The sequence below is a fragment of the Epinephelus lanceolatus genome, chromosome 12 (genome assembly GCF_041903045.1).
Source record: "Epinephelus lanceolatus isolate andai-2023 chromosome 12, ASM4190304v1, whole genome shotgun sequence".
NCBI lineage: Eukaryota > Metazoa > Chordata > Actinopteri > Perciformes > Serranidae > Epinephelus > Epinephelus lanceolatus.
Genome location: NC_135745.1, coordinates 44699168 through 44719466, shown reverse-complemented (window position 1 = coordinate 44719466; position 20299 = coordinate 44699168). Strand labels below are relative to the sequence as shown.

General features: G+C 44.1%; 1 protein-coding gene across 3 annotated transcripts in view; it reads left to right on the top strand.

The window, feature by feature from the left end:
* pex5lb (peroxisomal biogenesis factor 5-like b) overlaps window positions 1–20299 on the top strand; it is a 68005-nt gene that overhangs the window by 19559 nt on the left and 28147 nt on the right. For all 3 annotated transcript variants that reach the window (XR_013492473.1, XM_033650274.2, XM_033650275.2), the window contains 6 exons: window positions 4599–4713; window positions 7500–7826; window positions 10423–10543; window positions 11006–11093; window positions 11457–11555; window positions 13530–13649. Coding sequence is in view for 2 of the 3 variants with exons in the window: in XM_033650274.2 (XP_033506165.2) it covers window positions 4599–4713; window positions 7500–7826; window positions 10423–10543; window positions 11006–11093; window positions 11457–11555; window positions 13530–13649 (870 nt within the window). In the remaining variant the exon portion in view is untranslated. The remainder of the gene's footprint in view (window positions 1–4598; window positions 4714–7499; window positions 7827–10422; window positions 10544–11005; window positions 11094–11456; window positions 11556–13529; window positions 13650–20299) is intronic.

The following is a 20299-nucleotide window of genomic DNA, read 5'->3' as shown; positions in this document are numbered from 1 at the left end:
TGTTATTTTTCCTCCGTCAGAGACACAGAATCTACCTGACTCAGCACAAATTCAATGAGACACATGTATCAAAGAACCTTTAAGAGAATCGGTGTTTTTTAATAAATGTCTTTTTACTATTTCACACATTTCTCCTTCAAACAGCTGAAGGTAGTTTCTCTCCGCAAACAACATTTTACAAGATTACATTGAACACATCATGAGAACGTTAGAATTTATCTTCACCCAGCACTCATTTCTACTGAGTAGAGCATGAATACATCACAATGGAACTTGATATAACCTCCTTCAGCTGTTAGTTCTGATCCCCAGCTGCCAACAGCTAATATTAGCTAGCTGCTAACTGCTAATGTTAACTACCTGCTAACAGGTAGCATTAACTAGCTGCTAACTCCTAATGTTAACTACCTGCCAACAGCTAATATTAACTAGCTGCTAATGCCTAATATTAACTACCTGCCAACAGCTAATATTCACTAGCTGCTAATGCCTAATAGTAACTACCTGCCAACAGCTAATATTAACTAGCTGCTAATGCCTAATATTAACTACCTGCCAACAGCTAATATTCACTAGCTGCTAATGCCTAATAGTAACTACCTGCCAACAGCTAATATTCACTAGCTGCTAATGCCTAATAGTAACTACCTGCCAACAGCTAATATTAACTAGCTGCTAACGTCTAATAGTAACTACCTGCCAACAGCTAATATTCACTAGCTGCTAATGCCTAATAGTAACTACCTGCCAACAGCTAATATTAACTAGCTGCTAACTCCTAATGTTAACTACCTGCCAACAGCTAATATTAACTAGCTGCTAATGCCTAATAGTAACTACCTGCCAACAGCTAATATTAACTAGCTGCTAATGCCTAATATTAACTACCTGCCAACAGCTAATATTCACTAGCTGCTAACGTCTAATAGTAACTACCTGCCAACAGCTAATATTCACTAGCTGCTAATGCCTAATAGTAACTACCTGCCAACAGCTAATATTAACTAGCTGCTAACGTCTAATAGTAACTACCTGCCAACAGCTAATATTAACTAGCTGCTAACTCCTAATGTTAACTACCTGCCAACAGCTAATATTAACTAGCTGCTAATGCCTAATAGTAACTACCTGCCAACAGCTAATATTCACTAGCTGCTAATGCCTAATAGTAACTACCTGCCAACAGCTAATATTCACTAGCTGCTAATGCCTAATAGTAACTACCTGCCAACAGCTAATATTCACTAGCTGCTAACGTCTAATAGTAACTACCTGCCAACAGCTAATATTCACTAGCTGCTAATGCCTAATAGTAACTACCTGCCAACAGCTAATATTCACTAGCTGCTAATGCCTAATAGTAACTACCTGCCAACAGCTAATATTAACTAGCTGCTAACTCCTAATGTTAACTACCTGCCAACAGCTAATATTAACTAGCTGCTAATGCCTAATAGTAACTACCTGCCAACAGCTAATATTAACTAGCTGCTAATGCCTAATAGTAACTACCTGCCAACAGCTAATATTAACTAGCTGCTAACTCCTAATGTTAACAAACTGCAAACCTGTGTTTTCTGCCCATCCAACTGGAGTCAGCTGCAGTTACATGTCTGTCTGTGTGTCTGTCTGTGGTGCTGCTGTCACAGGATTAAATACAAACATATTCCAGTTGACATGTGGACGTACATGGCTGTGTGGATTAGGATTAGAAGGCCACACACACACACACACACACAGATCAGATGAGATCAGACCAAACCACTGAATTAAAGTTGTACTGTTGTCCTGCGTTTCCCAGAATGCCTTTCATCAACCTCAGCAGAGCTGATGGCCGTGTATTGCTTTAATGTGTCATAACAAAGTCACAGTCTGTCTGATCTGTGGACACCACTCAGACACTTATGAGGCGCCTCATGCGTCTCCCTCGCTACGTGATGGAGGTGGCCTGGCTGACCGCCCCAAACCCAGGCCCACAGGAGAAGCTGCATTTGGGCAACATGTTTTCAGCTGCAGGTCAAAGCAACATGTGAGATGTCAAACCAAACGGTTTTATCAAAACAGACTGTGATCGAAATAAAATACAGAGACAGAGATTTTGTGGTGAAGGTTTCTGTGGAGTGCTGTAAAGTTTAGTTAAATCAAAACACACATTAAACATGGATTAATAGAGACAGTTGTCTTTATCTGGACACATTTTCCCCACAAATACAACATGCTAATTAGCCTAGCAGCTAGCAGAGATTTCCTCTGCTCATATTTCAGCCAGGATAAATCACACACAGTGTGTGGAGGCTTTATTGTCTTCACAATTTATTGTTTCTTATCTGTGAAATTAAAGTAAATCAAAGCTTTGTTTCCACTGAGGGAAATGGTTTCAGCTCACAGAGACAGACAGGAGGTCTGCGTCACTGTGACACTGTGGAGTTACATTTCTGGGGAGGTGCACGTCAGGCTGTGGCTCTAAAAAGTGTTGCAGGAGAACTTGTGAGTGAGTGAGGGGGCGGAGCTGTGTGGAGAGTGTGACAGAGGAGAGATGAACACTGGTATGTGTCATGTAATGCAACTTGGCCCGATATCGATACTAACGGTGTTTATTTAATTTATATCTTGCTTGAAAAATATTTTGATATATTGTACATGGTCGTTATATCGCCCAGCCCTACTGTCGAGTTCCTCAGATTGAAATCAAAGCAATCACAAAGAAAAAAATCAGTTAATAAATAATAATAAACTCTGTGAAGGATCAGATCAGGTTCTAAAAACACATTTCTTCTCACTGTGTGACAGGTTTGTCCGAGTGTTCGCAGTCCTTCCTGCTGACTGCTCTGATGAACCGAAGAGTAAACAGGAAATTAACAAGTCCAAACTTAATGTCCTGTCATTTAGTGTCTGTGTGTTTGACTTCATCAGACAGCTGAATTCCCAAGCTGAATTATTTGTGCTCATACTGGTCATTGATAAATAAGTTTTAAAATGGATCAGTGACACAGCCTGATTAAACTAAACTTCCTGCTGAGCTCCACTGAATACACGTGAGGAACATCAGTGTAAACGTCTCGTCTGAAGAGATGACACAGCGTGGCTTTGACAGACAGACACATAGACAGACAGACACACAGACACACAGACAGACAGTGCAGTGCTCTGGGCTTCAGGCTGTTTCTGGTCCTCTGATGAATCAAACATTTAAAGAGACGTGACGGCAGCAGTGTTGAATGGATTTTAAAATTACATTTGAGTCGTCTGCTGCTGTCTGACAGAGTCTCCACACAGACAGAGAATCATCCTTCAAGCTTTAAAGACAAATGAATTTCATCATGTTTGTGACTCAGTTAGAAACATTTTTATTTTATTTGTACCTGTTATCACATTTTATAGTGTGATGTGTTCACGTTCCTCACCAACATTCATTTGTTCTCACTGTGTCTGCAGACCTGACAGCAGAATTCACTCTCTATGGAAGATTCATGATTTAGTGTTTTACAGCATTCAAGTAGATTCAAGTGAGTGAACAGCCATAAGAGTGCAGTAAAAAAAAAAGAACTCAGTTGAGTGCAGTAACTTTTGGAACTTTTATGTTTTAGATTGTTGAAGTAGATTTGAGTGAGTGAATAGCTAAACTAGCGCAGTAAAGAAACACAGCTGATGGCAGTAAAGAAACAGTTGATTGTGGTAAAGAAACACAGCTGATTGTGGTTAAGAAACACAGCTGACTGTGGCAAAGAAACAGCTGATTGTAGTTAAGAAACACAGCTGATTGTAGTAAAGAAACAGCTGATTGTGGTAAAGAAACACAGCTGATTGTAGTAAAGAAACAGCTGATTGCGGTAAAGAAACACAGCTGATGGCAGTAAAGAAACAGCTGATTGCGGTAAAGAAACACAGCTGATTGTAGTTAAGAAACACAGCTGATTGTAGTTAAGAAACACAGCTGACTGTGGCAAAGAAACAGCTGATTGTAGTTAAGAAACACAGCTGATTGTAGTAAAAAAACAGCTGCTTGCGGTAAAGAAACACAGCTGATTGTAGTTAAGAAACACAGCTGACTGTGGCAAAGAAACAGCTGATTGTAGTTAAGAAACACAGCTGATTGTAGTAAAGAAACAGCTGGTTGCGGTAAAGAAACACAGCTGATTGTGGTAAAGAAACACAGCTGACTGTGGTAAAGAAACAGCTGATTGTGGTTAAGAAACACAGCTGATTGTAGTTAAGAAACACAGCTGATTGTGGTAAAGAAACACAGCTGACTGTGGTAAAGAAACAGCTGATTGTGGTTAAGAAACACAGCTGATTGTAGTTAAGAAACACAGCTGACTGTGGTAAAGAAACAACTGATTGTGTTAAAGAAACACAGCTGACTGGTAAAGAAACACAGCTGACTGGTAAAGAAACACAGCTGATTGTAGTAAAGAAACAGTTGATTGTGGTAAAGTAAAGAAACAGCTGATGAGCAGAAATGCTTTAAAACATTGAATCAAGAGACAAAGGGTGAACTCTTCACACGTGTGTAACAATATTACTGTTTTTTAATATTAAACTTTATTATCAAACTATATTCAGCTGACTGGTGTTGATCTGGTGTTTCTGGTCCCCAGCTGGTCCGAGAGCAGCAGGAGAGTCGACCCCTGCTGAGTCCCTCCATTGATGACTTCCTGTCGGAGAGCCGGAGCGACGCCCCATCCACCCAGCCCCTCACCTCCAACACAGCTGGTACAGTCCCTCTAATAACCCCCCCCCACCCACACACACACACACACAGCCCAGCAGGGCTCCTCTTCAGCCTTCAACCTGCTCAGCTCTGTGTTTACATCCACCCTCCTCTTCCTGCTGCACCCTCTACCTCTGTCTTTGTCATCCTCTCTCTCCAGCTTTACTTTTTGTTTTTCCTCTGACTCCCCTCTTCGTCCTCCCTCCTCCCGTCCTCCTCCCGTCCTCCTCTAACCTCCCCCTCTGTTTCTCTGTTTTCTCCCAAATCTCTCTTCCTGTCCTCCTCTAACTTGGTGTCCTTGGCTGTCCTCCTTCCTCCTCTGTGCCCATCTGTCACCTCCGCCTCAGCAGGTACACCTCCCATTAATTAACACCTCTGACCTGCTCCATCCTCCTCCTCCTCCTCCTCCTCCTCCTCACATTCATTATGAGCCTCAAACAGTCTCTCTGCTCTCTGTGTTTCTGTAGTTTCATACAGTCTGACGCTGAGAGACTGAGGAGAAGTTCATCTGTTCACCTGCAGATCAAACTGTCTGATCGTGTCTCACAGTTTGATGATGGTGACATTTAAAGGTCGCGGTGAGCTCGGTTCACATGAGGAGAGCACAGAATACGTTATTGTTACTCAGAATGAACCTGAAATTTAGTATTCAGAGGATTTATTGATCACAGAGCTCAAAGACAGATTCACTCCTGACGGCAGGTTTATCATGCAGTCAACCAAAATATCTGCAGCAACGTCAGAGTCCAGTTAGATCAGACGAAACACACACACACACACACACACACACACACAACAGGAACAATGGAGAGACAAACAGGAAACAGTTTTACATGTGGTGTCCACAGACAGTTGCTCTCTCCTGATCCTTCCTCACTGACTCTTCTCTAGTTTGGTCTTCTGCTAGTGTCCTTGACACTACTGGTAGCATGAGGCCGCACCTGCAGCCCAGTCAGGTTGATACCAGATACCAGGAGACCGGCCGTTACACCAGGAGAGCTGGACAGGGCCGTAGAAGGGCATCAACCCAGCAGCAGGACCGCTATCTGCTCCTTTGTGTGAGGAGGAACAGGAGGAGCACTGCCAGAGCCCTACAACATGACCTCCAGCAGGCTACTGGTGTGCATGTTTCTGACCACACTGTCAGAAACAGACTCCATGAGGGTGGCATGAGGGCCCCACGTCCTCTAGTGGGACCTGTGCTCACAGCCCAGCACCGTGCAGCTCCATCATTCACCAGAGAACACCAGAACTGAAGGGGCCACCATCAGTGCCCCGTTCTCTTCACAGATGAGAGCAGGTTCACACTGAGCACATGTGACAGGCGTGAAAGAGTCTGGAGACGCCGTGGTAAATGTTAGTCTGCCTGTGACATCATCCATCGTTTAAGATATTCAACTTGAATAATTTGTTCATCAAGATCTGCTGTATGATTGGAAGTCAATCAATCAATCAATCAATCAATCAGACAATTTTATTTATAAAACCCAATATCACAAATCATAATTTGCCTCACAGGGCTTTAATTGTTTTGAGCAGCGTACACATACATATATAAACCAGGTTTTCATGTAGTTTGAAGCCCCTCTGCGTAGAGCAGTAGAGCTGGTTTGAAAAAAATCGATTTAATCGATTCGAATCGATTTTCCTTTAAATGGCACAATATCGATTCATTAATTAAAAAATTGATGTTTTACCATGACTATTTGTTTTCCTCCGTGGACGTGTTGTACAGCCGGTAGCAGCCTGCAGCAGCAGCAGTACTATCAACCCAGGTAGTCTCGCGAGATCAGCATTTAGCACCTGAGGTCATGGCGAGAGATCTCGCGAGACTACCTGGATACTGAATGAAGACAGAGCAGCAAACAACGGTGGGAGCGTGTCCACTGAAGGCATGGGTCTACGGTGCATTTTTCTTACTCGCATTTTCCCCTAAAAATATAACGCTATTAATGTACGCATGTTTATTAAATGCACATTAGTTTCACAGAAAAGATTAACCACTAAGCATCAGCACACTGCTACCTGTAGCCTCAGTTTGTGCCTCATACACATCTGCTGGTAAAGTTAACTTAGCGTTAGCAAGCGTGATAAAGACGGCAGAGAGGCGACGTTGTGCAAATAAATCAAAGATTTATTAATTCTCTGTAGCAGTAAACACATGGGCCGAAAACAAATGTGCTAACTAACTATGCTAAAGCTTTACAAGCTATTCAGGGCTGCCGACGATAACGTTAACATGACAAACAGCAAGGCTAACGTTACGGCTAACAAGCTAACGTACTGACGCTACTCAGACACTCAGACACACACACACACACACACACACACACACACACACACACACACACACCGGACAGCCTCTCAGTCCTTAGCCGCTAACGTTAGCTCATGTACAACACAGGTACCACATAGAAACTTTTACAAAGGGTCATAATGTGCTTCTAGTGACTGTCAAATCGCCAGTGAAAGATGTTCACACTGCGGACATGGAGATTTTGTATCATAATTGAAATATACTTGACTGAATCGACATTAAACTGAATTAAATCGAATCGAATCGAATCGATCTGGAAAATCTGAATCGATACCCAGCCCTAATTTAAACTGTGTGCGCACAGGTGTGCACAGGTGTACTGTGGGATGGTCACAATAAAATGTGATGTTTTTATGAGAACAGTCTTTTGCAGCCTCGTGTCAGTGACCAAACTCCAGCTGATATTCAGAACAGCAGCGCTACCTGTCGTTGGATGTTGTTTCATTAACTCTTCGTCCTGTTGTCCTGCAGTTCTGTCCACAGCTCTGGACCTGGTGGACCTCAGTGAGCCGGGGGAGAGCAGCGGGGGCGGCAGCGGGAGCAGCAGCGGGGGCGGCAGCGGGGGCGGCAGCGGGAGCAGCAGCGGGAGCAGCAGCGGTGGTAGTAACGGAGGTAGTAACGGTGGAAGTAGTGGCAGCTGCAGTAACAAGGACCAGAGGAGGAGTCCTCTGAGGAGGAAGGGCAGCTTGAGGAGTCCTCGGCGCCGGACAAGACCTGATGAGACAGAGCTGATCCAGGTGGAAGTGGAACACCTGCCAGCCAGTCCCAGAACACCTGAGAGGATCTCGCTGGACTCAGGTACTGCAGACTTAGTGCCCGTACACATGCCGCGTTTTTTTCACCCTTAAATTCATTGTTTTCATTGTAGCGCACTCAAACACCAGAGTGATGCCATCCTGACACGCACACGTTCCCAACACCTATTTTTCAGGGCACCACGGCTGAACCCTGAGATAAACCGATTTTGACTTTTGGAACGCAGCAGTGCGCGCCGCATGTCATGTGACGAGGACCAACCAATCACAACTGACAGATATCTTTCCTTCTTCAGTAAATATCAGCGTGTGATAAATATGGAGGAGAAGTCGATCATGTAAGTGCAGAGCTGTCAGAGCGTCACATCTGTCCTGCAGACAAACAGGAAGTAGATCAGCTCTGCTGTAAACAGGCTATATGATGCTTGTTATGATCACTTAGCAACCTCAGACGCAACCTGCCGCCGCACTCTTGAAAGTTAAAAGGTACATAAGTAGTGCCCAGCGCCTGACCTCATGTCTTCCAGGCGGTAAATGACACAGCATGTGTACGGCCTCTAGTACTGCTACTGCACTTTATTCATGTACAACAGAGACCTGCAGGGATTCCTTTTTTGTTGTATATTTATTTTTATTACAGTTACTGATCTGCGGTGCTTCTTAATGAGACAGCAGGTTGGAGAACATCAGCAGGATTGTTTTTCTGAGCCGATCAAACTTATCAGAAGTTTTCAAACGCTGTCAGAATGTTAAGATAAATGATTGTTATTACTATGTACAGCATATAAGAAATGATATTTTGGAAAATGTCTTTATTTAACACCAGTGCAGTGAGCAGTTAACCAGTTAACAAACCAAATTAGAAATATAAAGGACCAGTAACCGAACCCTGAGGAACTCCACAACTGATTACTGACACTGTCAGTGGGCTGATCATGATGCTCTGCGTCTGCTGGATGTAGGCAGCTGTTTGCTAACACGTTAGCATCAACTACTTTATGAGATGATAATATGTCAGAGTGCACAACAGTCTGTAAAAATACAGACTGTTGTGTTGCCCCCAAGATTTAATTAGATATGATACGATTATTTTAAATAATACCAGCCTCTAAGGTACGTGATGGTGAGACAGGGCTGATGAAATATAGAGTTGACTTCTAGTTGGAAAAGCTGTTGGAAGAGTTGTGGCTCACTGCTGCTGCTGTGAGTTTTATGACAGAGTGGATCTATAAGTAACGTGTGGTATTGAAGTGAAATGTCTAATTTTATCAGATTTCTACGACGTGACTTCAGTTCATCACCTCACCATCCGTCTCCATCTGCCTGACGCACGGGTCACAGTTTCCGTGAATGTTTTTATGCTCCTGCGTCATCGATGGCTGTGGCCAGAGTTGTATTATGTTTTCAAGCTGTCCGTATGTCCATCCTCTTCTTGTTAACACATTGTCTTAAAAAAGCCTTGAGGGAATTTCTACAAATTTGGCACAAACGTCCATTCAGACTCGACAATGAACTGATTAGAATTTATTGGTTGAAGGTCAAAGGTCACTGTGTCACATGTTTTTGGCCATAACTCTAGAATTCATACATTAATCATGACAAATTTTCACACAAATGTCCAAAGGGATAAAATGATAAATAATAAATTGTGTTTTTTTGTAAATCCATATTTCCTCTTATAAAGTGGCGTTTGCAGTTTTCAGGCTGTTTTTTGTGCGTTTGCAGTGTTTCTAAATGAGAGTGGAGCTGAGCTGCCGTCAGACTGAAACCAGCCGCAGTGTGTTTTTAGCTGCTTCTTCTCATGCTGCTGCTCATTTTGTTAAAAGCGTTTGAACTCAGTCAGTTGTGAATAAAAACCAGAGGAGGTCGACTTTAATCTGAGCTTTTAATGTGATGAGGATGGAACTTCCTGTCTCACCTCTGTGTCCTTTTGCTCTCAAACACCAGCTGAAGTCTCTCGTTGTCTGATAAATAAAAAGTTTCCAGGTTAAACTTCAGACTGGTTTTATTAGACAATGCAGATGAGAGTTAATCTGAACCTCTCAGTTCATGTTTGATTTCTGACGAGCTTTATCAACGGCTTTCTAATCAGTTCATCATCAAGTCAGAGTGGATGTTTGTCACAAATTTGGAAAAATTCCTCTGAGAGGTTCTTGAGATCTTGTGTTCACATGAATGGGATAAGCGGCCTGATAACAAACGGCCTCTGGCGATGTGTATTCGCCGATGCGAGATGTTTTGACGTTTCCTGTGAACCACATGAATCTTCACTCTCATGTTTTATTCGATGAATCAGATGCGTTTGTGTTTCAGTCTGGTGTCGTCGGGCCACAGCAGCTACAACACAAAGTTTCACATCAGCTGCAGCCATCTTGGTCATTTTCAAAAGTGCTTCAAGGACTCTCGTCTTTACGGTCTTTGTCTCAAACACGCCTCATGTTAGTTTGTTAGGCTGTGATTGGTCGGAGACGTCTAAGGCCTCAGGTCCAGGATCTGAGCGGACTCATCTGCCAAAGCAGATCAAGCCGGAGCTGCAGACTCTTCTGGTTCTCATGATTTCATCAAAAGCTTCACACAGACAGAACTCAGCTCAAACAAAGTGACATCAGTAACGTTCTGTCATCATGATGTGTTCACAGTCAGTCTGTCGTCTCCACTGGACAAATGGGACGAGGTGAACCTGGACGTGGAGGACGGAGGACACAGGAAGAGATACGAGAAGAGATGCACCTCCCACCACTCCTCCAGTGAACTGCTGTGGTAAATATAACCATAAATCATCAGAGCCGGAGAGACGTCTGTTCGCAGAGGGGCGGCTCTCTCTCGATCTGTCGTCGGAGCAGCAGCTGTAGGTCCATGATGTGTTTTGTGTTTGCATCTTTTTTTGGACTGAAGCTGCTGATTGATGATGTTTGACCACAGTAAATAAGATTCACAAGACGTACGCTCCTCAGTGTTTAACCTGCTCCTGAAGCCTGGCACCTCTCAGCCTTCACAGGTGCGTCAGTATAAGGCCTGCAAAGTCCTCCGGTGGGCCGAGTCCGGCCCACGACAGGGTCCCTCTGATCTGACGTCAGAGAGGACCAACCAACACTGAGCTGTGACTGAGCGTACTGACCCTTCAGAGGTTGTTCAGACTGTGACTGTAATTAGCTCTGCAGCCTGTAGGGGGCGCTAACGCAGCTTTAACACTAACCACAGGTTTGTTTTTTGTTCCTTCAGGTCTGCAGAGTTTAAAACTGATCCTCTAACCAAGAACTCCTTCGACATCCACAGCTTCGATGATCTCGACTTCATATCTTCAACACAGGTCAGCTGCTGCAGCAGTACTTCATCCAGACCAGAACACTTTGCTCCTCTGTTTCTACCTGAAACTAAAGACGACCTAAGAGACAAAAACAACCTGAACCAGACCCAGTGTGTAGTTCAGGGACTGTGGGATAATAGAACGTTCCCTGCAGTGTTTTTATGTCTCATTAAATATGACTTTAAAGCTCCTGAGTTTCTTAGTGTCTGTTTTTTTGTCTTAACTGTCACACTGACGGCTGCTGGCTGACCTGGGTGTGTGTGTGTGTGTGTGTGTGTGCGTGCGTGCGTGCGTGCGTGCGTGCGTGCGTGCGTGCGTGCGTGCGTGCGTGCGTGCGTGCGTGCGTGCGTGCGTGTGTGTGTTCAGGAAAGCGCAGCGTCCAGGCAGCGCAGACGGACTCGTTCCCTTCTGGCCAGAAACGAGTCTCTGGAGGACGAGTTTGTCAGAGCGAAGGCTGCTGTTGAGGTAAAAACACACACACACACACACAGGATGTCCTCAGTGTCCATTTACAAGTTCTGACTTTCCACAAAAGTTTGAGAAGTGAGGAAACTTTTTTAAAAAATTCACTCTCCAGCTGAATCCACACTTTATAAAGTTATGATTTTACAAAAAAGTCCCCTGATGCGAGGACTAGAAGAGTCCATGTTTCCCAAAGTCCTCACTTTCCTTGTTTCCCGAAACGTCCTCCTTAGTCCCACATTTCCAACATGTCCTCACTTTCTAAAAAAGTTGTTGCTTCCCAAAAAGTCCTTACAAGTCCTTTGCTTTTTTTTTGCTTTCTAAACAAGTTCACCCATGTCAAATATGTCCTCACTTTACAGAAAAGTCCTCCTTAGTCTTAGTTTTACAAATGTCCTTGCTTTTCGAAAAAGTTCTTGTTACCAAAAAGTTTTCACTTTGCAAATATATTCTTGCGTTTTGCAGAAGTCCTCATTTTTCAAAAGAAGCCCTTGTTTGCCACAAAGTTCTCACTTTCCGAACATGTCCTGGCTTTTTATAAAAAATTCCTGATTCCCAAAAAGTCCCCACTAGTCCTTTTTTTCCAAAAAGCCTTTGCTTTACAGAAAAGTCCTCCTTAGTCCTAGTTTTCCCAACATGTCCTCACTCTTCAAAAAAATCCCCACTTTCCAAACGTGTCCTCGTTTTCCACAAAGTCGTAACTGTCCAACGAACTACTTGCCTTTACTCTTTCTATAAAACTCCCTATTTTCCCAGAGGTCCTGCTCAGTCCCAGTTTTCCAACCCTGTTGTCGCTTTCCAAAACAACTCATTGCTTGTCTCCACTTTCTGAAGAGTCTTTGCTTTCTAAAAACAGTCCTTGTTTTTTTTCTTTCTTGAAAAGTGGTATTTCCAGGATTAGTGTCGGGGTTCTTACGGGTCGGTTCTGTCCTCAGAAGTTGTGACTGTCATATTTTGTTGTGATCTGAACACAACGATAATCTTTGTCCTTTAAAAGTGCTCATCCAGCAGCTCTCAGTGTTGAATATCAGATATCAGCTGATGTTCAGAAACAGATATCGTCTCTGTACTTCCTGTCACCTGAGAACTCTGTGATTCAGCAAATGTTTAGCATAATGACACTGCGCTCAGATCAGCCTCCGTCAGGACCGACCAGCAGACTCAGGATCAGTTTTCATATTTGACACTGAAGATACAGAATAAACATCATCAGCTGATAAAAGTACTCATTCCGCAGAGTAATGTGATACTATTGTTTAATAACTACTGATGCATGTTGGTTCAGGTCAGTTTGAGTTGGTTCTGGTTGGTTTACGTGGGTTCAGATTGGTTCAGGTAGGCTCTGGTCAATTCAGGTCAGTTCCAGTCAGTTGGTTCAGGTTGGTTCCGGATGCTCCAGTTAGTTCTGGGTGGTCCCTGTTAGACAGTACAGGTTGGTTCAGGTTGGTTCAGGTCAGTTCAGGTGCGTTTTAGTTGGTTCAGGTCGGTGCAGGATAGTTCTGGTTGGTCCCTGTTGGTTCAGGTATGATGCCGGTGGTTTATATAAAGGTGTGATCCAGTCTGGCAGAGGTGAAGCAAACCAACAGCTCAGTGATTAAAGTGCAGATTAATCTGAGACTTGAAGCGTTCGTGCTCTTCAATCCCGTCAGCTCTGCTCAGTGAACCAATCACAGTGTCTCGTCTGACTAAAAGCTCCCTCTCATCACCACTGAGAGGTTATGAATTTAGCTGCAGGTGTTTTAATCCTCAGAGGTCACAGAGGTCACCATCAGCTGTGTGCCTTTTATCAGCTGCTCTGGTTTTTATTCTGCCATCAACTCACACGTCACAGTGAACTTCTAACCTCGGTGTCCACGGCAGGCCGCAGGGTCGAACATATCAACTGCAGCTCCCAGGGTGCATTTTACCAACAACCGGCCAATTACAGAGCTCCATGTTCTGTGTTTTTAATGTGAGCTGCTGCTGGTTGTGTTTCAGTCGGACACGGAGTTCTGGGATAAGATGCAGGCCGAGTGGGAGGAGCTGGCCCGGAGGAACTGGCTGGAGGACTCTGAGGGCCAGACGCCAATCCCGCCCAGCGTCTCACCTGTGGAGAAGGTATGTTCAACACCTGCACCACCAAACACCTCCACCACCAAACACCTGCTCCAACAAACACCTGCACCACCAAACACCTGCTCCAACAAACACCTGCACCAACAAACACCTGCACCACCAAACACCTGCTCCAACAAACACCTGCTCCAACAAACACCTGCACCAACAAACACCTGCACCAACAAACACCTGCTCCAACAAACACCTGCTCCAACAAACACCTGCACCAACAAACACCTGCTCCAACAAACACCTGCTCCAACAAACACCTGCACCAACAAACACCTGCACCAACAAACACCTCCACCACCAAACACCTGCTCCAACAAACACCTGCTCCAACAAACACCTGCACCAACAAACACCTGCTCCAACAAACACCTGCTCCAACAAACACCTGCCCCAACAAACACCTGCTCCAACAAACACCTGCTCCAACAAACACCTGCACCAACAAACACCTGCTCCAACAAACACCTGCTCCAACAAACACCTGCCCCAACAAACACCTGCTCCAACAAACACCTGCCCCAACAAACACCTGCTCCAACAAACACCTGCACCAACAAACACCTGCTCCAACAAACACCTGCTCCAACAAACACCAATGTGCAAATTCATCAGTGTGTCTTAGTTTGTCCACGCTCAGTCAGTCGACCACTCACTGTGGTACAATTGCAATCAAATTTATTCAACCCCCATTGCATATTAGGCCTACTGGCAAAATATACAATTTCTCAGCTGTTTGCAATAAACAAATTACACAAGAACTGTTTAAGTAATTCAATGAAACTAATATTACAAGGGTTTTGATCCAAATTCAACACAAAATGCTACTTTTAATTATTCAACCCCTTCATGACAAGCATCTTCAGTACTTAGTAGAGCACCCTTTTGCTGTTATGACCTGCTGCAAACGTGATGCATAGCCAGACACCAGCTTCAGACAGCGTTCCTGAGGAATCTTAGCCCATTCCTCATGGGCAATGGCCTCCAGTTCAGTAATATTCTTGGGTGTGTGTTTTGCAACCGCCTTCTTCAAATCCCACCAGAGATTTTCTATGGGGTTCAAGTCAGGTGACTGTGACGGCCACTCTAGAATCTTCCATTTCTTCTTCTGAAACCAAGCCTTGGTGGACTTTGACGTATGCTTGGGATCATTGTCCTGTTGGAAGGTCCAATGACGCCCAAGCTTCAGCTTCCTCACAGACGACATGACGTTTTTACCTAAGATTTCCTGATACTTGACTGAATCCATCGTGCCCTCCACACGCTGCAGGTTTCCAGTGCCAGAGGCAGCAAAGCAGCCCCAGAGCATCACTGAGCCACCGCCATGCTTCACTGTAGGCAGGGTGTTCTTTTCAGCATATGCTTCATTCTTCTTCCTCCAGACATACCGCTGTTCCATAGGCCCGAAGAGTTCCAGTTTTGTTTCATCACTCCACAGAACAGAATTCCAAAACTTCTGTGGCTTATTTATATGGTTTTGAGCATAATGGAGCCGACTTTTCTTGTGCTTTTGGGTCAGTAGTGGTGTACGTCTTGGAGTCCGGGCATGGAGCCCTTCAGTGTTTAGTATGCGCCTTATTGTGCAAACTGAAACCTCAGTGCCTGCTGCCACCAAGTCTTGCTGCAGGTGTTTTGCAGTCACTCGAGGGTTTTTGACCACTTGCCTCCTCAGGAATCTGGTGGCAGCCGCTGATAGTTTCCTCTTTCTGCCACGTCCAGGTAGTGTAGCCACTGTTCCTTTAACTTTGAACTTGCGAACTATGCTTCCACCTGTATCTCTAGGAACATTCAGAGCTTTTGCTATTGTTTTGTATCCTTTTCCTTGTTTGTGCAAGGCAATGATTTCTTCTCTGAACTTTTTGGACAATTCTTTTGACTTAGCCATATTTCTAACATGCAATCAAACGTCACTCTCAACAAACCCCTAGCCAGTCCATGTATTTATGTGTTCTATCTCAAGCACACTTGAACTAATGAAGCCCTTGATTAGTTGCACCAGGTGTGCTTGAAACAGGGGGTTGAATAATTTTGAGATTGCAGTAGTGATTAAAAGTAGCATTTTGTGTTGAATTTGGATAAAAACCGTGGTAATATTAGTTTTATTAAACTATTTAAACTGTTCTTGTCTACTTTGTTTATTGCAAACAGCTGAAAAATTGGACATTTTGCCAATAAGCCTAATATGCAATGGGGGTTGAATAATTTTGATTGCAACTGTACATACATTTTCCACTGACGTTGAAGCTGTTGAAGAAGCAGGGTACATCTTCTCCTGCCTTATAAACTATTTACAGGGCGCCACCATTTTGTTTTAAGATAAGTGTCTGATTGTTTTAAACTGGAGCTGCTGGTTGAAAATATTTAGCACGATGTTGAACATGTTTAAATCTGACCACAGACAGTATTCAGTCTTATTTCAGAGCTGTGTTCCGCTCAGGGTGAAGAAACCTGAGGCAGCATTTTACATCACGTATCTGCTCACTGTTTAAACCTTACACATCTCAGCCTTCAGAAGTATCAGGTATCAGGTGTGACGTCATCCAGTGGGCCGGATTGGACCCTTTGACGGGCTGGTTCTGGCCCCCGGGCCGTATGTTTGACGCGTCTGTTCTACAGCCTGTATCGCTGCATACTTCTGTATCATGATGTTGGTGAATATTATTTCTGGCCGACACGACTCACATCCAGTTTTAATGGGCCACAGTCACTGCTTAACATTCACAGATGTTTTATTTCTGTAGTCGGCCATCGGAAAAAAGAACTACAATGTCACGACCGTGTTGCAGTGAATTGTGGGTAAATAAACCAGTGAAGTCTGCAGCATGCCCCCTTCAGGTCCCTGTGGACTGGATGAATCGTGGATTTGGAGCCCTCAGCTCTCTGACTGCCCACCGTCTGTTAGTGCGGAGACGCTGGGACATTTGGGCTGAGCCTATCAGGAGCAGCTGAGCAGGAAGAATCACATCCAGGTGACCTCTGATGGCGTTTTGGCTCAGAACAGGTGAGAGTCAGGTGTGAAGGACGCTGCTGTTCACACTTCCTGTCCTTCACTGTTAGACTCGGGTCTGCTTCAGTTGTCTCTCCACGCCGCCGCCGTCTCTGTGCTCTCATCATAATTCAAGTCAACAACAGAAACAGTGAAACAGAGATTTCTCTGCTCGGACCGACGGCGAGGTGGAACTGTTAGAGGAAGTAACACATGAGCACAAGGCGATTGAGGTGGCTGAAGACAGATTGGGAGTCGTTACAGAGCGAATACGGCGACATATCAGGCGGCACCGGGCCTGTCCATCACCACAGGAAGTCACGGCGATGGGAAAGGGGTCTCCACGCAAGAAGGATGACATCACAGATCCTGTGTAGACCTAGCTGTGATGTTTTTGACCCGAACAGGAAGTGAACGTCTGTGTCAATGCCTCCTACCCTTGGATGAAGTGGTTCAGTAACACCGGAGTTGTGTGGACACTCGCTGTAACCATAGTTGTGTCAAACATCAGTGTGGACGTATCGGCCCTCGGGGTCGTCGAGCCTTCGACCACGACGAGCTGGTGATTCCTCAGGAAGTGTCTGTAGTGTAGTGTCTGTGAAGGTCCTTCATCATCTCTCTCCTCTTATTCAGACTTTTTCCCAGCATGCATCTGTCCCTCTGAGCGTTATTAATAATGACAGATTATTACTGAGAGGATGTTAATCTGTAGTTTTAATCCTCTGAACTGAGATCAGCTCGGAGCTGAACACAGAGCGTCACTTAATCCCGCAGTAATCCCGCCTCCGCTCAGGTGTTACATCACCATGGTGACGGAGGTGAAGCCGCTCTGATGTCGACACGTTATCAAACAGCTGTTCACGTCTTCTTCTGCTGCTGCTGCTGCTGCTGCTTTGTGTGAACTCCGAGACCTCAGTGTCACTGTGTGGCCAAAAGTATGTGGACGGCTGAGCCTCCTCTCCTCTGCTGTGGAGGTGCCAACACTCAGAGAGCAGACGTCTGTTATTGATCGATTGATCAGAACACACTGTGATCAATACGACCATCAGAATGAACCATCACTTAGTCTGCTGTCAGTGTCGGACATACAAGGTTTCCCTCTGACAGAAAGCTGATTGGTTCACAGGATGGATCAATAATTCATGAACACAAAACTCTGAATAAATATTGTGACTTTAATCAGACTGAGGCTGAAAAATAACAAAAACAACAATAAAAATAATTATAATTATAATTATAGTCATCAAATTATGTAAATAGAAGAATGATTAGGAATTAAATAAAATTGAAGATAATATAAATAAATGAAAAAGGAATATGAATAAATACAAAATCAACTGACAAAAATAAATAAATGAATAATAATTAGTAATAAAATAATAATTAATAAAAATACACATTAAAATAAAAATAACAATAATAATAATAATAATAATAATAATAATAAGACACTGGTCTGCTCTCACAGACTGTATCGGCTGGTATTTATCCATTGTCGTTCACCTCACATGAAACACTTGTCTATTGATTATTGATAGATGGATATTTTGTATTAATCTGGAGGGTTATGATCACAGGTGAAGTATTTTAATCGTCTCTGTCACACAGCAGAACTTCGTCATCAGTTATTGATCGATCGCTCTGTGATCTGACAGTGAGTGTTTGTGTGACGGCAGCTGCCTGAGCTTAGTCACACTGCATCATGTGACCTGTGGGGCTGCAGCATCATCAGGAGCGGGGGGGAGGGGGGGGGGGGAGTTTGTCCTTGAGTTGTGTAGTGAACATATGGCTGCTGTCAGAGCGGAGAGTTTCTTTTTCGGCTGTTCAGTGACATACAGCTGCTCCTCTGACAGTGATGATCCTCCAGCAGCAGCAGGGGGCGCCACATCACCTGACCTCAGCTCAGGTCTGTCACAGCAGAGAGTTCATAACGGCCTCAGTAACTTTAAATGTGAACAGTTTAAATAAAGAAGAAGATAATAACTGACCTCACTCATCACGTCTCTGTGGACGAAGCTTCTGTGGTTCAAACACAAATCAGTTTATAAAGAGCATCTTCACATTAACTGAACACAGGCTGAATTTGGGAGCAGGCACATTAACTTGTGACACTGTCTGTACATATCTCTATCATCAGATAACTCATTGACAATATAATGACCAAGATATTTAATGTCTCACACACTTTTAGAGCAACACAGGAAATGCTCTGTCTTCTTTATTTCTAATGATCATCATGTTGCTTTTATTAGCATTATATTTCAAACTCTGCACCACAGTTAGAACATTTATATCAACATGTATTCAAACACTGCTGACCAAACACCCTGTGTTACTGTATTTATCTGTTGGGACGAGTCGTCCATGTTCACATTAAGAAGAAAAGGAGACAGAAAGCTGCCCTGTCGAACAGGAAATGGTTCAGATACAGAGCACCTCCATCTAACCTGCACAGACTGCTGATCCATGTAGGGACCCCTCTACCATTATAACCATCAGAGCCTCACAGGCATCTGTAAGACACATGAACACATGGAGTTCTGATGATTTATTTGATTTTTATATATATATACAGTACAGGCCAAAAGTTTGGACACACCTTCTCATTCAATGCATTTTCTTTATTTTCATGACTGTTTACATTGTAGATTCTCACTGAAGGCATCAAAACTATGAATGAACACATGTGGAGTTATGTACTTAACAAAAAAAGGTGAAATAACTGAAAACATGTTTTATATTCTAGTTTCTTCAAAATAGCCACCCTTTGCTCTGATTACTGCTTTGCACACTCTTGGCATTCTCTCCATGAGCTTCAAGAGGTAGTCACCTGAAATGGTTTTCCAACAGTCTTGAAGGAGTTCCCAGAGGTGTTTAGCACTTGTTGGCCCCTTTGCCTTCACTCTGCGGTCCAGCTCACCCCAAACCATCTGGATTGGGTTCAGGTCCGGTGACTGTGGAGGCCAGGTCATCTGCCGCAGCACTCCATCACTCTCCTTCTTGGTCAAATAGCCCTTACACAGCCTGGAGGTGTGTTTGGGGTCATTGTCCTGTTGAAAAATAAATGATCGTCCAACTAAACGCAAACCGGATGGGATGGCATGTCGCTGCAGGATGCTGTGGTAGCCATGCTGGTTCAGTGTGCCTTCAATTTTGAATAAATCCCCAACAGTGTCACCAGCAAAACACCCCCACACCATCACACCTCCTCCTCCATGCTTCACAGTGGGAACCAGGCATGTGGAATCCATCCGTTCACCTTTTCTGCGTCTCACAAAGACACGGCGGTTGGAACCAAAGATCTCAAATTTGGACTCATCAGACCAAAGCACAGATTTCCACTGGTCTAATGTCCATTCCTTGTGTTTCTTGGCCCAAACAAATCTCTTCTGCTTGTTGCCTCTCCTTAGCAGTGGTTTCCTAGCAGCTATTTGACCATGAAGGCCTGATTGGCGCAGTCTCCTCTTAACAGTTGTTCTAGAGATGGGTCTGCTGCTAGAACTCTGTGTGGCATTCATCTGGTCTCTGATCTGAGCTGCTGTTAACTTGCCATTTCTGAGGCTGGTGACTCGGATGAACTTATCCTCAGAAGCAGAGGTGACTCTTGGTCTTCCTTTCCTGGGTCGGTCCTCATGTGTGCCAGTTTCGTTGTAGC